At 43.0% G+C, this 16,171-nt stretch overlaps 1 protein-coding gene across 1 annotated transcript in view; it reads right to left on the bottom strand.

Moving 5' to 3' along the window:
* The window catches only part of sec62 (SEC62 homolog, preprotein translocation factor), a 55,120-nt gene that overhangs the window by 20,001 nt on the left and 18,948 nt on the right, over window positions 1-16,171 (bottom strand). The window contains exons 2-4 of the mRNA XM_078564356.1: window positions 6,503-6,611; window positions 4,762-4,867; window positions 3,647-3,854 (exon numbers count right to left, since the gene is read on the bottom strand). Of these exons, the coding sequence (XP_078420482.1) occupies window positions 3,647-3,854; window positions 4,762-4,867; window positions 6,503-6,611 (423 nt within the window). The remainder of the gene's footprint in view (window positions 1-3,646; window positions 3,855-4,761; window positions 4,868-6,502; window positions 6,612-16,171) is intronic.

Here is a 16,171-nt window from a genome sequence, read left to right on the forward strand (position 1 = left end):
ATTAGATAGACAAGAATCAGACCCATCTAGACGAAAGTGGAGAAACGTTTGAGAAGTATGGCATGATTGCACGATGTTAACCATTCACAGTGACTCAGATACTGAAGCAGTCCTTGTCCATAAGAACAGGGCAATATCCAGGCTTGAACTGACAAGTGGCAAGTAACATTCGCGCCACACAAGTGCCAGGCAATTACCACCTCCAACAAGAGAGAATCTAACATCACCCATGGCAACGGCTGCAAATAGGTTGAAAAGGGAAAGTTCACCTTTGTCACAGTCACATAGGACATAATTTGCGGCTTTGATGAGAGCTGTTTCGGTACTGTGGCAGGGGTGGAAAGCTGATTGGAGAGATTCAAACATAAGAGCTCCGGAAGGATGGGAACAGATTGGGAAATGACAACAGGTTCAAGGGCTTTGGAGAGGAAAGGGCTTTTCGAGATGGAATGCTATTTTGCAAGGGCAGTGAAGTCAAGGGTTCGTTTATTGAGGACCTCTCACCCCTTTTCGAGAGAAAAGAGCTCCAGCCTGTTCAATCTTTCTTTTAAAACCTGTAATTGTGTTTTCACAGAATAAAAAACAATGTTGCAAGCTTTCAACCCCTCATTATCTAGTTTTACGTTTTCAGGTTGCTGGTCAGATATAGCCATTTTGTGCAGAACATTTTTTCAATCTTTCATGGGATGTGGGCTTCACTGGCTAGGCCAGTATTTATTGCCCACCTGCAATTGCCCTTGAAAAGGTGGTGGTGAGCTGCCTTCTTGAAGTGCTGCAGTCCATGTGACATAGGTACACCCACAGTGCTGTTAGGGAGTTCCAGGATTTTGACCTAGCAACAGTGAAGGAATGGCGATATATTTCCAAGTCAGGTTGGTGTGTGGCTTGGAGGGGAACTTGCAGGTGGTGGTATTCCCTTGCATCTGCTGTTCTTGTCCTTCTAAGTGGTAGCGGTTGTGGGTTTGGATGGACTGTCCAAGGAGCCTTGGTGAGTAGCTGCAGTGCATCTTGTAGATGGCACACACTGCTGCCACTGTGCAGTGGTGGAGGGAGTGACTGTTTGTGAGTGGGGTGCCAAGCCCCAAGGGGGATTTATCCTGGATGGTGTCGAGCTTCTTCACTGTTGTTGGAGCTGCACTCATCCAGGCAAGTGGAAGTATTTCATCACACTCCTGACTTGCGCCTTGTAGATGATAGTCAGGCTTTGGGGAGTCAGGTGGTGACTTACTCGCCACAGGATTCCTAGCCTCTGACCTGCGCTTGTAGCCACAATATTTATATGGCTAGCCCAGTTCAGTTTCTGGTCAATTATAACCCTCAGGGTGTTGATAGTGGGGGATTCAGTGATGGTAATGCCACTGAATGTCAAGGGGTGATGGTTAGATTCTCTCTTGTTGGAGGTGGTAATTGCCTGGCACTTGTGTGGTGTGAATGTTACTTGGATATTGACCTGTTCTTGTTGCATATGGACATGGACTGCTTCAGTATCTGAGTCACCGTGAACGGTTAACATCATGCAATCGTCAGTGAACATCCCCACTCTGACCTTATGATGGAAGGTCACTAATGAAGCAGCTGAAGATGGTTGGGCCTAGGACACTGCCCTGAGGACTGCTGCAGTGATGTCCTCAGTTTATTGACCTCTAATAACCACAACAATCTTCCTTTGTGCTAGGTATGACTCCATCCAGTGGAGAGTTTTCCCCCTGATTCCCACTGACTTCAGTTTAGCTGTGGCTCATTGATGCCATGCTCGGTCAAATGCTGCCTTGATGTCAGGGGCAGTCACTCTCATCTCACCTCTGGAGTTCAGCTCTTTTGTCTATGTTTGAACCAAGGCTGTAATGAGGTCAGGAACTGAGTGATCCTGGCGGAACCCACTGAGTATCAGTGAGCAGATTATTGCTAAGCAAGTGCCTGCTGCTTGATAACACCGTTGATGAGCCCTTCCATCACTTTACTGATGATCGAGAGTAGACTGATAAGGTGGTGGTTGGCTGGGTTGAATTTGTCCTGCTTTTTGAACATAGTACAGAACATACCAGGGCAATTTTCCACATTGCTGGGTAAATGCCAGTATTTTAGCTGTACAGGAACAGTTTGACTAGGGGTGTGGCAAGCTCTGGGGCACAAGTCTTCAGTAATATTGCCGGAAATGTATGTTTCTCCCACATTGGACCACGCTTCCCCATCCTGATTATCTATAAAAGGTTTATATCAGATAAACTGGCTGTTGTCAGATGCATCAGATGAGCAGCTTGATGACAGGATGCACATGAAGAGGAAGGCTTCGGAATGTGGTAGAATTACACAACCTCCCTTTGAGCTGGAAATCGTGAGCAAACCAGATAAATTCAGAACTTGAGAAAGCATTTGCATTATTAAAATTGAATCCTTTTTTTTAATGCATGTAGATGAACTCATCTAGGAACAGTTTCCAGCTCTTTCTGCAAAAGCAATATGAACTCAAGGAAGGAAAACCAATTAGCAACTTTGGCAAAAATCCAATTCAAGTTACTGAGGTGGCAAAAAATGTTCAAGATCATAAAGTTTCGCACATGAGTTAATGATTCCTATTGCAGTCATTTGCAAAAACAAATTCAAAGCCTGAGGAAATTTGTTACTTAAGTTTTGTGAAAGGTTAAGGGTGGGGGAGGGAGAGAGAAGTAGTTATGTGCACTAACTGCTCAAAGTTATGAAAGGAATATAAAATAAAAGGTGACTTCAGCATGTTAACGACTGAGTGGAGAAAGGGGTATAAAGTCAGCACTTAGAAGTGGACAATTAGAAGAAATGTTTTTACGCAGAATGTGATTAGGATAATGGAATATATTATTCCAAGTAGTTCTTGAAGTAAAGTCACTCCTGACATTTTTAAGTGAGTTAGATAAACAGAAAAATGGGATTAGAGTAGACAATTCTGTTGTGGAACTAATACCGGTACCGGCATGATGGGCTGAATAGCCACTCCATTTGCTGAAATGTGAGATTCTATCACAATGAAACTGAGTGAATTTATTGATGTGATGCAATGATAAAATGCTCATTTTCTAAATTGCAGTGTCATCAACGATATCAAAGGCATTTAAAATTAATCAGGTTATGAAAAGAACAAGCAACAATGCAACAAGGGTACAAGATGATAATGGACGAGCAATTAGGCCCATTTTATTTCACCCATCTCGAATTATCCTAAAGGCCTCCCCACCACCTTACTTCCACTGCTGAAATTAAACTGTTTCTCAAATAGTTTCACGGTTTTGGGCTCCACTACTTTACCTTGAAGTCTATTCCATGTGCTAGTCACTCTGTGAAGAAAATTTGTTGCCAATTTTGGCCTCTTCTGCATCCCCCATTTCCATCACTCCACCATTGGTGTCTGTGCCTTTCAGGCCTGGGCGCTAAGGTTTGGAATTCCCTCCTAAAACTTTGCTTTTCTTCTCCTTTAAGTCACTTCTTAAAATCTCTTTGATCAAGCTTTCGGTCACCTGTCCTAATAGCTCCTTACTTGGCTCGGTGTCAGATTTTGCTTGATAACGCTCCTGTGTTTTGGGATGTTTCACTATGTTAAAAGTGCTACATAAAGGCACTGGTGGAGTTATGCCGAACACTTGGGCATATTTCACTCAGGAATCAGGTCTCTTACCTTTTTTTCCTTCTTGCTTTCTTCTTTTTCACTGTCTTTTTTCTTCTCTTTCTTACTCTTTTCTTCCTTTGTGATTTCCTTCTTGCTCTTCTTTTCCTCTTCTTTGCTGCTGTCATTTTTCACTTTCTCTTTCTCCTTTTTGATTTCCTTCTCAGACTTCTTTTTCATCACTTTCAATGCGCGGTGGAAGAACTGCTTCTTAAGGAGCCTGTCGGCATCACAGGGGAAAAGGGATTATTTCTGTTCAGTGGAAAAATACGTTTTCCCCTTCTTTTCCCTGCTGATGCTTATTCTTGCAGAGGGAGAGTTGTGGATGTATCTGCTGCTCCCTGGCACCTCAATTTGCTGGTCAATATGTATTCCTCAACCAAGAACGTGAAAACAAATTAATCTGGTCATTATCTCATTGCTGTTTGTGGGAGCTTGCTGTGCACAAATTGGCAGCTGTTTAATACATTTCAACAGTGACTACACTGCAAAAACTATTTCATTGGCTGTAAAACACCTTGGGTTGTCCTGAGGTTGTGACAGGAGCTATATAAATGAAAGTCCTCTCTTTACTAAACTTCCACTGGAAAATTCTTTCAGGAGAAATCCTGGAATCATGTTACTATTTCTGTGGTCACTTTTATTGAACTGAGAAATGTTGTAGTTTTGACACTCACTGTTACGGATGGGGTTGTATGTCTTTATCTAGTGTACATGAATAAATAGCCATCTTTTTGGATGACATGTTAAACGGATTTTCTTAAATGGAAAGGGACTGGAAAGCTTACCACCATACAGTGTAGCCAGGATCCTCCTACCCATTGGGGTACTGACTTATAGAATTATCTGGTGCTGTGGGGGTTGGAATCCAACCCTCAACCCCCATCACTCTCAACCTTTCAGATCCTGGTAATAAGCCAGAGTACAGAGGACCAGCCTGCCTTAGGTATCGGGTTACTGAGTTTACCACTGGTTCCAATCTCCAATCACAAATCATGTGATCATGGAGCCACTACACCTCTGTGCTTACTAACCACATGCGCATCCTACTGACTCAAGGAAGCCTGATGATATTAACAAGAGGAAAACAGAGTTTGCAAATTTAGGAATTAAAAAATTCCACCCACCTGTTGCAGTATTCGACAACTGATTCCCTGGTTGTAAAGACAGCCTCCTCTCCTTTCTTTGATTTTGCCCATTTCGAATCCAGCAAGCAGTCTACTGCTTTGGAAGCTGAAAGGTGACGACAGTGTTACAAAGTATTTACAGCACAGAAACAGGCCATTCAGCCCAACAGGTTCATGTCAGGGTTTATGAGTCTCCTCCCACCCCTTCTCATCTAACCTCATCGACATATCCTTCTATTCCTTTCTCCCTCATGTATTTATCTATTGTCCCTTTAAATGCATCTATATTAATCTCAACTACTTCTTTTGGTAGAGAGCTCCCCATTCTAATCTGTCTCTGGGTAAAGACGTTTCTCTCAAATGTCTTATTGGATTTATTAGTGGCTATCTATAATTTTGGTCCTTAGTTCTGGTCTCACCTGCAAGTGGAAGCATTCTCTCTATATCTAATCTATCAAACCCCTTCATAATCTTAAAGACCTCAATCAGCTCACTCCTCAATCTTCTCTTTTCTAGAGTAAATGGGACATAGCCTGTTCAATCTTTCCTGATAGTTCTCAGTTCTAGTGTTATTCTAATAAATGCTTTTTCTCACTTGCTCCCATGGTCTCTTTACTCTTTTTAAGACATGGAGACCAGTACTGATTTCAATACTCAAAGTGTGGTCAAATCAAGGTTCATTAAAGATAAACTTCTCTGCTTTCTACTCCCTCTGGAAATGAACCCCAGTGCTTTATGTGGTGCACCAAAGGGTGCGCAGTAAGTTCCTAAAAACATATCACACTCACTCAAGATGGACACTAGAATCAGCTGGAGATGGGGGACAGGCGTTACATGTAACAGAGTCATGATTTATTTATTTGCTGGGAAATTCTTCATTCATTATGCTCAGTTTACTACATAGGGAAGAAAGGGTCTGTAGGGATATGGAGCTAAGGCTGCTAAAATGGAGTTGAGGTGCTGTATATTCTACTTACTTTTTTTTTTAACAAATGTGGGGAAGATGAATTACGGGCATTACAAAAACTTTTAGGAGGAACCTAAAAGTTGGTTTCAGCCAAATTCTCAACATGGCAACAGGTTCAAGTTTCATGGGGCACAAATTAAAACTTATGTAGTCATCAGGATGAGAACTCTTCAAATGGATTTATTTTATGCAAAGTATAATGAACTTATGGCATAAATCATGAGGGAAGGACTTATGAAGCAATGTGTTCAAGAGACAAGTGGAAAGATTTCCCCAGAGAGAGGAGTGGGCGTTGAAGGATAAGGTGAAAAGGCAGAAAGGCAAAGTTGACATTAACGAGAACGCAGAAACTCATCAGATCTAACAGCATTTGCTTTGGAGTATAGCATTTATTGCACCTGCCAGGATACTCACAATTATTTGAGGACAACTGAAGATTTCAAGATTGAGATTGACGGATTATTAGGTAAGGGTATCAGGGCATCTGGAGCCAAGGTGGATAAATGGACTCAAGGTATAAATCGGCCATGATCTAACTGAATGCTGGACCACGCTTGAAATGATCTACTTCTGTTCTTACAATCACAGCCATGATTACTTCAGGAGTTATCCTCAATGTCACAGGCTGTATTTAATGGACACCAATTGAGTGACTTTGCCCAGAGATTTTGGATGCACACACAGGTACCAACACACACATACAAGCACATGTACACACACACGTATGCATTTTGCAGTTGACTAAACTGTTTTTAATTTTTGCACTGATCTTACCAATGAAATAATCAACTCTGTGACCCATCATGGTGGTGGACTTGGTTGGGCAATTGAAACGTAAATACTTGGCCACCGCTTTCTCCTCTTTAGTTGGTTCTCCAACCTCCTTGAAAACAGAAGACATTTACACATGATGAGCACATTCAGATGGGCGCTTTTGAATTTAGACATAATGATGTTTTTGACTTGAGACTGCCCTTTCTAAGTACAGCTCACAACCAGAGTCATGATTAAGCTGAAATTGGACCTTAACTAACAAGTACACTGAAGAACAATGTGTAAAAAAAGAAGCAAAAAGTCAGTGCACCATACAACCTTTGCTGAAATGGACAGTCCTACATAGTTCTTCAGAGAAGTAATTTAACTGAAGTTACGCACACAGGTGAAATAATTACTCAGTATTTCAAGAACTTACATTTTAACATTGTGGCAATCATAAACCGAACAATATAGCACCAAGCTAAAACATTTTGTCAGTGACCAATCCTTATTATGGTGGAACATTGTCCAGGTTATGCCCCATCCACAAAAAGGTCAAATCCAATTGGGCCACTTACTGCCCCATGAGCCTACTCGCAATTTTCAGCAAAGTAATGGAAGGTGTCATCAACAGTGCAACACACAACACTTACTCATGAATAACCTGCTCACTGATGTTCAGTTTGTACTCTGCCAGGAGCACTTGGCTCCAGGCCTCATTACAGCCTTGGTCCAAACAGGCATCCATGCTATTTGCCTCAACCATTCTATCTGATAGCAAGTTCCATATCCTCACTACTTTTAGGGTAAAGAAGTTTCTCCTGAATTTCTTATTGGATTTATTAGTGACTATCTTATATTTATGGTCCCCATTTTTGGATATCCCTAAAAGTGGAAACATTCCTATGTCTACCGTATCAAAACTTTCATAATTTTAGAGACAAATTAAGTTAGAAAACAGATTATATATGGTCATAAGTTGACAAAAGGATACTGGTTCACTTACTTTCTGAAATGGAATTTTAAAAAAACGTTTAGAAGTTTGCCAACTTCAACTTTGGAAAACAATTACTTTTCAATTAACATTTTTTTAAACTGAACAGTGTCCGAAACCCTACCTTCTCCTGAAAAATAAAATTATTAATTATAGATAACTTAAATGCATCTGAAGCTGATCATTCCTGCAGGTATTCTGCTATGCTATTGGTTTAAGGAGACGCCTCATGAAATCTGCATCTGAGTGGTAATACACCCTAGACGGGGTGTAAAAATATATGCTAGGCTGGCATGTTTAATGAGATCCCTGCTGGTTACTTATCTACTTGCTAAAAAATGATCTTCAGGTCCACTAACCCCACAACAATTAATACTAGGCTCAAAATGACTGCCACTTAATGTGTTCATTAGAAGCACAGGATGGCACATCACCAGGTATCTAGAAATGATATTAAAGGCAAAGCACTAGTAGTCCGCTCTAATCCCACTTAACTCAGTTGTTTCATTCAAATGAAGTGACAGTTTAATTCTTTTCAAGCACTAAACTCCTAGTTTCTAATTGCTAATTCAGTTTCTTCTATTATGCGCACATCCAAAGTAATAAAGTTCACAAGGAATTTGTAAAACCCCATATTAATTCACATTACTGGGTAATTCTTTTTTTTCCCTAAATGGAACAAATGACTTTGAATAATCAGAAGCAGACTGGACAGGGGTGATCTAAATGTGGGAGGGGAGTCTCTCTCAATGAAAAACATGTTTGTTCTCCACACAATTAATGATCAATGAACAAAGCTGAATTACGTGCTCTAATTGAACAGTACACATCTTGTGGCTCAGTTCATAGCACCCTCGACTTTGAATCAGAGGGTTGTGGGTTCATGTCCCACTCCCGGAAACGAAGAACTGTGATTGTACTCGAAAGAGTTGCAATCTGCGACTGTTGATAACTCGAAAGAGTTTCAACCCTTTTCCGGAGGTGTCAGCTGTGGCTCAGTTCATAGCACCCTCGCCCTTGAATCAGAGAGTTGTAGGTTCATGTCCCACTCCCGGAAACCAAGAACTGTAATTGTACTCGAAAGAGTTGCAATCTGTGACTGTTGATAACTCGAAAGAGTTTCAACCCTTTTCCATCAAGGCAGGAACTTTAGGCTGTGATGCGCTTGAGAAAAACTTGGAAAGCAACTTTTTTGCACTGCAAAAATGAACGAGATCTACCAAGGAACTGCCAGATGCCAACATTAATGACAAGTTCTATTCGGTTAAAATTGAGGCTTTGGCCTGCACTGTTGCTTTAATTAGAGCCCACTTATGCTTCACACATTCTCATCAAGGACACAGCTGATGGAGCTCCAGAACAAATGATGACTTTTTTCCCCTACCAGCTCCCAACAGTACCAGCAGACACTGATGAGCTCAGAAGGGCGATGCCCTCATCATAAAAACTGCTTCAAAGCTGCTTATCTTTGCATTTGAGGCAATCATACGGGAATTCGAGAAGCCATGTCACGTCTTGCCAATTTCAGCCAGCAGTCCCTTATTTAAAGGCTGTTCTGAGAATCACATTGCAAAATCAAAAATATTTCATTTAAAGAAAATAAAATGCTTAGTTTTATACTGACTTGTGGCTTATACCTGGCTTATACCTATCCTTTAGCTATTAAATTCAGCAACCTGATTGCACCAACAAAAAAATGTTCCCAAAAACATAAACTTTTTAAAAACAATTTTTAGGGAACAAAAGAGCTGATCCTGAGCAACAACAATTTTTATTTAGTGGTTTAACATACGAAAAGATCAAGAAAACATTTGTGCTTTATCAGCTGCAGCTCAAAATTTGCAAGTAAAATCCAATTGGCAAACAGTTTGCATTTACAAGATCTGCTGGCACCACCCCTCGCCTCAAAAAAATACCTCTGGACTCCACTGTCCAAGCAAACTACCGTCCCACATCCCCATAGCACCCTCGCCTTTGAATCAGAGGGTTGTGGGTTCATGTCCCACTCCTGGAAACCAAGAACTGTGATTGTACTCAAAAGAGTTGCAATCTGTGACTGTTGATAACTCGAAAGAGTATCCTCTACATTGACGAGACCAAACGCATATTGGGTGACTGCCTCGTGGAGCACCTCCGCTCAAGTTTGCAAGCATGACCCCAAGCTTCTGGTTATTCGCCATTTTAATTCACCACCTTGTCCTCATGCTCACATTTCTGTCTGCGGCCTGCTGCAGTTTTCCAGTGAAGCTCAATGCAAGCTTGAGGAACAGCAACCCATCTTCTGTAGTCACTTTATAGCCTACTGGACTCATCATTGTACTTAACGACATTGGGCCATGAACTCTGTCCCTCATTTTGAATCTCGTTTTTCACTTTTGCTTTCAGACAGAGCTGTTCGTTATTTTTCCCATTCACACTCACTCTGGGCAAATACTTTGTTTCTTTACCACAACTATTGCCACTCCCTTTTCTTTTAGTTCCATGACATTTACAATTTTTTAAATTCTGTTTTTTTGATGGGATGTCAGGGTTATTGGTGAGGCCAGCATTTGTTGCTCATCCCTAAATGCCCTTGAATTGAGTGGCTTATGAGGGCAGTGAAGAGTCAATCCTATTGCTGTGGATCTGGAGTCACATATTGGCCAGACCAGGTGAGGAGGCAGATTTCCTTCCCTAAAGGAGATGAGTTTTCTTTCCTAAACCAGATGGTTTTTTTTAGTGATGATTGATGATAGTTTGCTGGTGACCATTACTGTGACCATTTCAATTCCAGATTTTATTATTCTACCAGCTGCTACGGTGGGATTTGAACCCATGTCCCACAGCATTAATAAAAAAAAACCAGAAAGTGCTAGAAAAACTCAGGTCTGGCAGAATCTGTGGAGAGAAACAGAGATAACATTGAGTCCAATATGACTCTTCTTCTGAAGTGAAGAGGTAGGAAGGTGATGGGTTTTATGCTGTTGAAAAAGTGGGGAGGGGCAGGTGGAGCAAAAGAGAAGATCAGGGATAGGTTAGAGGGTGGGAGGATTAAATGACAAAGCTGTCATGGAACACAAGGCAATGGGGAGTAGTAATGATAGTATTAAGACACAAAGCATTGGCCCAGAGTAGAATAAAGGTCAGCTCCATCTGGAAGCAAAATAACAATGTATTAATAGCAGAATAAAGGTCAACGCTGTCTGAAAGCAAAAACATGAGAAGATACAGACTGGCACTTGAGGGACAAAAATTCAAAATGGATGACAGAGTTCATGGTCTAAAGTTGTTGAACTCAATGTTGAGTCCTGAAGGCTGTAAAGTGCCTAATCAGAAGATGAGGTGCTGGCCCTCCAGCTTCCGTTGGACTTCACTGGAACATCGTAACAGGCAGAGGCCAGAAATATGAGGTGTTCTGCAAAGTGGTCCCCCAGTCTGTGTTTGGTCTCCCCAGTGTAGAGGAAACTGCATTGGCAACAGGGAATGCTGTAGACCAAATTGAAACAAGTACACATATATTGTTGCTTCATGGGGAAGGAGTGTTTGGAGCCTTGGACAGTGAGGAGGGAGGTGGTAAAGGGACAGGTGTTACACCTCCTGTGTTTGCACGAGAAGGTGACGTGGGAAGGGGATGAGGTATGGGAGGTGATAAGAGGATTGGACCAGGGTGTCAGAGTTGGAGCTGCCCCTTCGGAATGCTGACAGAGGTGGTGAGGGGGAAGATCTGTTTCGTGGTGGCATCATGCTGGGGTTGGCAGAAATCGTGGAGGATAATCCTTTGAATACGAAGGTTGGTGGGGTGGGAAGGGAGGACAAGAGGAACCCTATTGTGTTTCTGGGAGGGAGGGGGTGGGGTGAGGGCAGAAGCGCAGGAGATGGCGAGGGCAGAAGCGCAGGAGATGGTGAGGGCAGAAGCGCAGGAGATGGCGAGGGCAGAAGCGCAGGAGATGGCGAGGGCAGAAGCGCAGGAGATGGCGAGGGCAGAAGCGCAGGAGATGGCGAGGGCAGTAGCGCAGGAGATGGCGAGGGCAGAAGCGCAGGAGATGGCGAGGGCAGAAGCGCAGGAGATGGCGAGGGCAGAAGCGCAGGAGATGGCGAGGGCAGAAGCGCAGGAGATGGCGAGGGCAGAAGCGCAGGAGATGGCGAGGGCAGAAGCGCAGGAGATGGCGAGGGCAGAAGCGCAGGAGATGGCGAGGGCAGAAGCGCAGGAGATGGTGAAGGCAGAAGTGCAGGAGATGGTGAGGACATGGTGAGGGCCTTATCAACCACAACGTGGCGGGGGAGTTGAATCCTAGGCTGAGGTTGAGCTCACCATGACCTTCTCAAGGACAACTTGGGCTGGGCAATAAATGCTGGCCAAGCCAGCGAAGCCCACATACCATGAATGAATTACAAAAAAGAAAAAAGGGAGACATCAAAAGCGCTGTTGTGGAAGGTAGCATCATCAGAACAGATGCAACGGAGATGGAGAAACTGGGTGAATGGAATGGTATCCTTACAGGAAGCAGGTCGTGAGGAGATGTAGTCAAGGTAGCTATGGCAGTCGATGGGCTTATAATGAATATTGGTGGACAGTCTATGCCCAGAAATGCAGACAGAGAAGTCAGGGAAATATTGGAGATTGACCATGTGAAGGTGAGAGCGAGGTGGAAATTGGAAGCAAAGCTGATGGATTTTTCCAGTTCCAGACGAGAACACAAAACAGTACCAACATAGTCATCGATGTACTGGAAACAGAGTTGTGGGAGGGGACATTTGCCTGGGTCTCCGGATTACAACATTGCCATTTAATCTCTCCTGCCCTCTATCCGATCCCAGACTTCCCGTTTTGTTATTCCTCCTCTTTCTCCCTCTCAATGGCATAAAACCAACCACATTTCTACCTTCCTTCAGTTCTGAAGTCATATTCAGCTCAAAACATGAAATTTGTTTCTCTGTCCACAAATGCTGCCAGACCTGCTGAGTATTTCCAGCACTTTGTTTTTATTTCAGATTTCCAACATCTGCTGTATTAAGCTCCTTTTAACTTTCTCTGTTCTAAGGAGAAAACTCCAGTTACATAGATACATAGAAACTAGGGGCAGGAATAGGCCATCTGGCCCTTAGAGCCTGCTCCGCCATTCAGTATGATCATGGCTGATCCTCTATCTCAACGCCATATTCCCACTTTCTCTCCATGCCCTTTGATGCCTTTAATATCCAAAAATTTATCAATTTCTTTCTTGAACATATTCGGTGACCCGGCCTCCACAGCCTTCTGTGGTAGAAAATTCTGAGTGCAAATTTTTTTTGCTCATCTCAATCTTAAATGGCCGGCCCCGTATGCTGAGATTGTGGTCCCTGGTTCTAGACTCCCCAGCCAGGGGAAACATCCTCCCTGCATCTAGTCTGTCTAACTCTGTTAGAATTTTATGTGTTTCAATCAGATATCCTCTCATTCTTCTAAACTCGTGAATACAGGCCCAGTTGAACCAATCTCTCCTCATACGACAGTTCTGCCATCACCGGTAGTAGCCCAATGAACCTTCGCTGCAGTCCCTCTATAGCAAGTATATCCTTTCTTAAATAGGGAGACCAAAACTGTACGCAATACTCCAGGTGTGGTCTCACCAAGGCCTTGTATAACTGCAATAAGACATCCCTGCTTCTGAACTCAAATCCTCTTGCAATGAAGGCCAACATACCATTTGCCTTCCTAATTGCTTGCTGCACCTGCCTAGTGTACAAGGACACCCAGATCCCTTTGTACATCCACATTTCCCAATATATCACCATTTAAATAATATTCTGCCTTTCTGTTTTTCACATCGAAGTGTATAACTTCACATTTATCCACGTTATACTGCATCTGCCATGTGTTTGACCACACACACAACTTGTCTAAATCGCCCTGAAGCCTCCTTGCAACCTCCTCACAACCCCGCCCAGTTTTGTGTCATCAGCAAACTTGGAAATATTGCATTTGGTTTCCTCATCCAAGTCATTTATATATATCATGAATAGCTGGGGCCCAAGCACTGATCCCTGCAGTGTACCACCACTTGCCATCCAGAAAAAGACCCATTTATTCCCACATTGTTTCCGGTCTGTCAACCAATGCTCAATCCATGCCAGTATATTACCCCCGATCCCATGTGCTTTAATTTTGCCCACTAGCCTCTTATGTGGGACTTTTATCAAAAGCCTTCTTGGAATCCAAATACACCACATCCACTCGTTCTTCCTCATCTATTCTACTAGTTACATCCTCAAAAAACTCCAGTAGATTAGTTAAGCGTGATTTCCCTTTCATAAACCTATGTTGACTTTGTCTAATCCCGTTAATGCTTTCCAAGTGTTCTGTTACCACATCTTTTGTAAATTTCTCCAGTCCCTCGAAGTAGCTGAAGTCTTTCATTCCTGGCACCGTTCTAGTTAATCCCCTCATAGAATCATAGAATTTTTAAACACAGAAGGTGGCCATTTGGCCATTGTGTCCGTGCTGGCTCTCTTAAGAAGCAATTCACATACTGCCACACCCCCTCCCTCCATCCCTGCACATTCCTCCTTTTGAAATATTTAGATAACGCAGAAAAATTTATGTCACAGGAGGCCATTCTGCCAATTGTGTCTGCGCTGGCCGAAAAACAAGTCACCCAGCCATTTTCCAGCACTTGGTCTGTAGCCCTGAAGTTACTGGACTTAGGTGCATATCCAGTCACGTTTTAAATGAGTTGATGGTTTCTGCCTCTACTACCCTTTCAGGCAGTGAGTTCCATCCCCCACACAACCGTATGGGTGAAATAATTTTTCCTCATCTCTGCTCTAATCCTTCTGCCAATCACTTAAAATTTCTGCCCCCTAGTCACTGACCTCTCTGCTGAGGGAAATAGGTCCTTCCCATCTACTCTTTCCAGACCCCTCAACAACCTTGTACATCTCAATCAAATCTCCCCTCAGCCTCTTCCTGTTCCAAGGAAAACAACCCCAGCCTATCCAATCTTTCCTCATAGCTGAAATTTTCCAGTCCTGGCAACATCCTCATAAATCTCCTGTGTACCTTCTCTCGTGCAATTACATCCTTTCTGTAATGCAGTGACCAGAACTGTATGCAGTACTCAAGTTGTGGCCTATCTAGTGTTTTATATGGCTGCAGCATAATCTCCTTGCTCTTATATTTTATACCTTGGCTGATAAAGGAAAGTATAACATATGCCTTCTTAACCACCTTATCGACTTGTCCTGCTACCATCAGGGATCTGTGGACATGCACTCCAAGGTCTCTCACTTCCTCTACACCACTCAGTACCCTCTCATTTATTGTGTATTCCATGCCTTGTTTGACCTCCTGAAATGCATCACCTCACATTTCTCTAGGTTGAATTCCATTTGCCACTTTTCTGCCACCAGACCAGTCCATTGACATCTTCTTGCAGTCTACGGCTAACCTCCTCACAATCAACCACAAGGACAATGTGTGTGTTATCGGCAAATTTCTTGATCATGTCTCACACATTTAAGTCCAAATCATTAATATATACTACAGAAAGCGGGGAACCTAGTACTGAGCTCTGCAGAACACCACAGGAAACAGCCATCCAGTCGCAAAAACACCTGTCAACCATTACCCTTTGTTTCCTGCCACTGAGCCAATTTGTTACCCATCTTGCTACATTCCTCTGGATCCCATGGGCTCTTACTTTGTTAAAACCAGTCTGACATGTGGGACCTTGTCAAAAGCCTTGCTAAAATCCATGTAGACCACATCAACTGCACTACCCTCATCAATCCTCCTTGTTACTTCCTCAAAAAATCTAATCAAGTTAGTTAGACACAATCTTTCCTTAACAAATCCATGCTGACACTCCTTGATTACTCTGTGCCTTTCTAAGTGACAGTTTATCCTGTGTCTCAGAATTGATTCCAATAATTTGCCCACTACTGAGGTTAAACTGTCTGGCCTGTAATTATTCGGTCTATCCTTTGTTCTCAAATTTTTAAACAAAGGTACATGAGCAGTCCTTCAGCCCTCCAGCACCACACCTGCATCCAGTAAGGATTGGAAAATAATGGTCAGAGCATCCACTATTTCCTCCTTAGCTTCTTTTAACAGCTTGGGGTACATTTCATCTGGCCCTGGTGACTAATCCACTTTCAAGGATAATAATACCCTTAATACTTCCTCTCTCTCTGTGTTTATCACATCCCTCTGTCTCCTCTCCTACAGTCATAGAACCATAGAGTCATTTGTGGCAGGAGGCCATTCGGCCCATTAAGTCCAGGTCGGCTCCCCACGGAGCAATCCAGTCAGTCCCACTCCCCTGCTCGGTACCCAAAGCCCTGCAAGTTTATTTCCATCAATTGCCCATCCAATTTCATTTTGAAATCATTCATCATCTCTGCTTCTACCACCCTCGTGGGCAGCGAGTTCCAGGTCACTATCACTTGTGTAAAAAAGCTTTCTCACATTCCTCCTACATCTCTTGCCCAAAATCTTAAATCGGAACCCTAATGTCTTCCAATGGGAAGAGTTTCTCCTTGCTACCTTATCTAAGCCTGTCCTAATCTTGCACACCTCTCAAATCTCACCTCAATCGCCTTTGCTCCAGAGAACAACTGGCCTTTCGAACTTAACCTTGTAACTAAATCCACCACACCCCACCCGCCAAGCCCCATTCCTCGAGCCTCCCTGGTAAATCTCCTCTGCACCCTCTCAAGGACCTTCCTGAAGTGTG

This window comes from Cetorhinus maximus, chromosome 19, assembly GCF_964194155.1.
Source record: "Cetorhinus maximus chromosome 19, sCetMax3.hap1.1, whole genome shotgun sequence".
Taxonomy (NCBI): domain Eukaryota; kingdom Metazoa; phylum Chordata; class Chondrichthyes; order Lamniformes; family Cetorhinidae; genus Cetorhinus; species Cetorhinus maximus.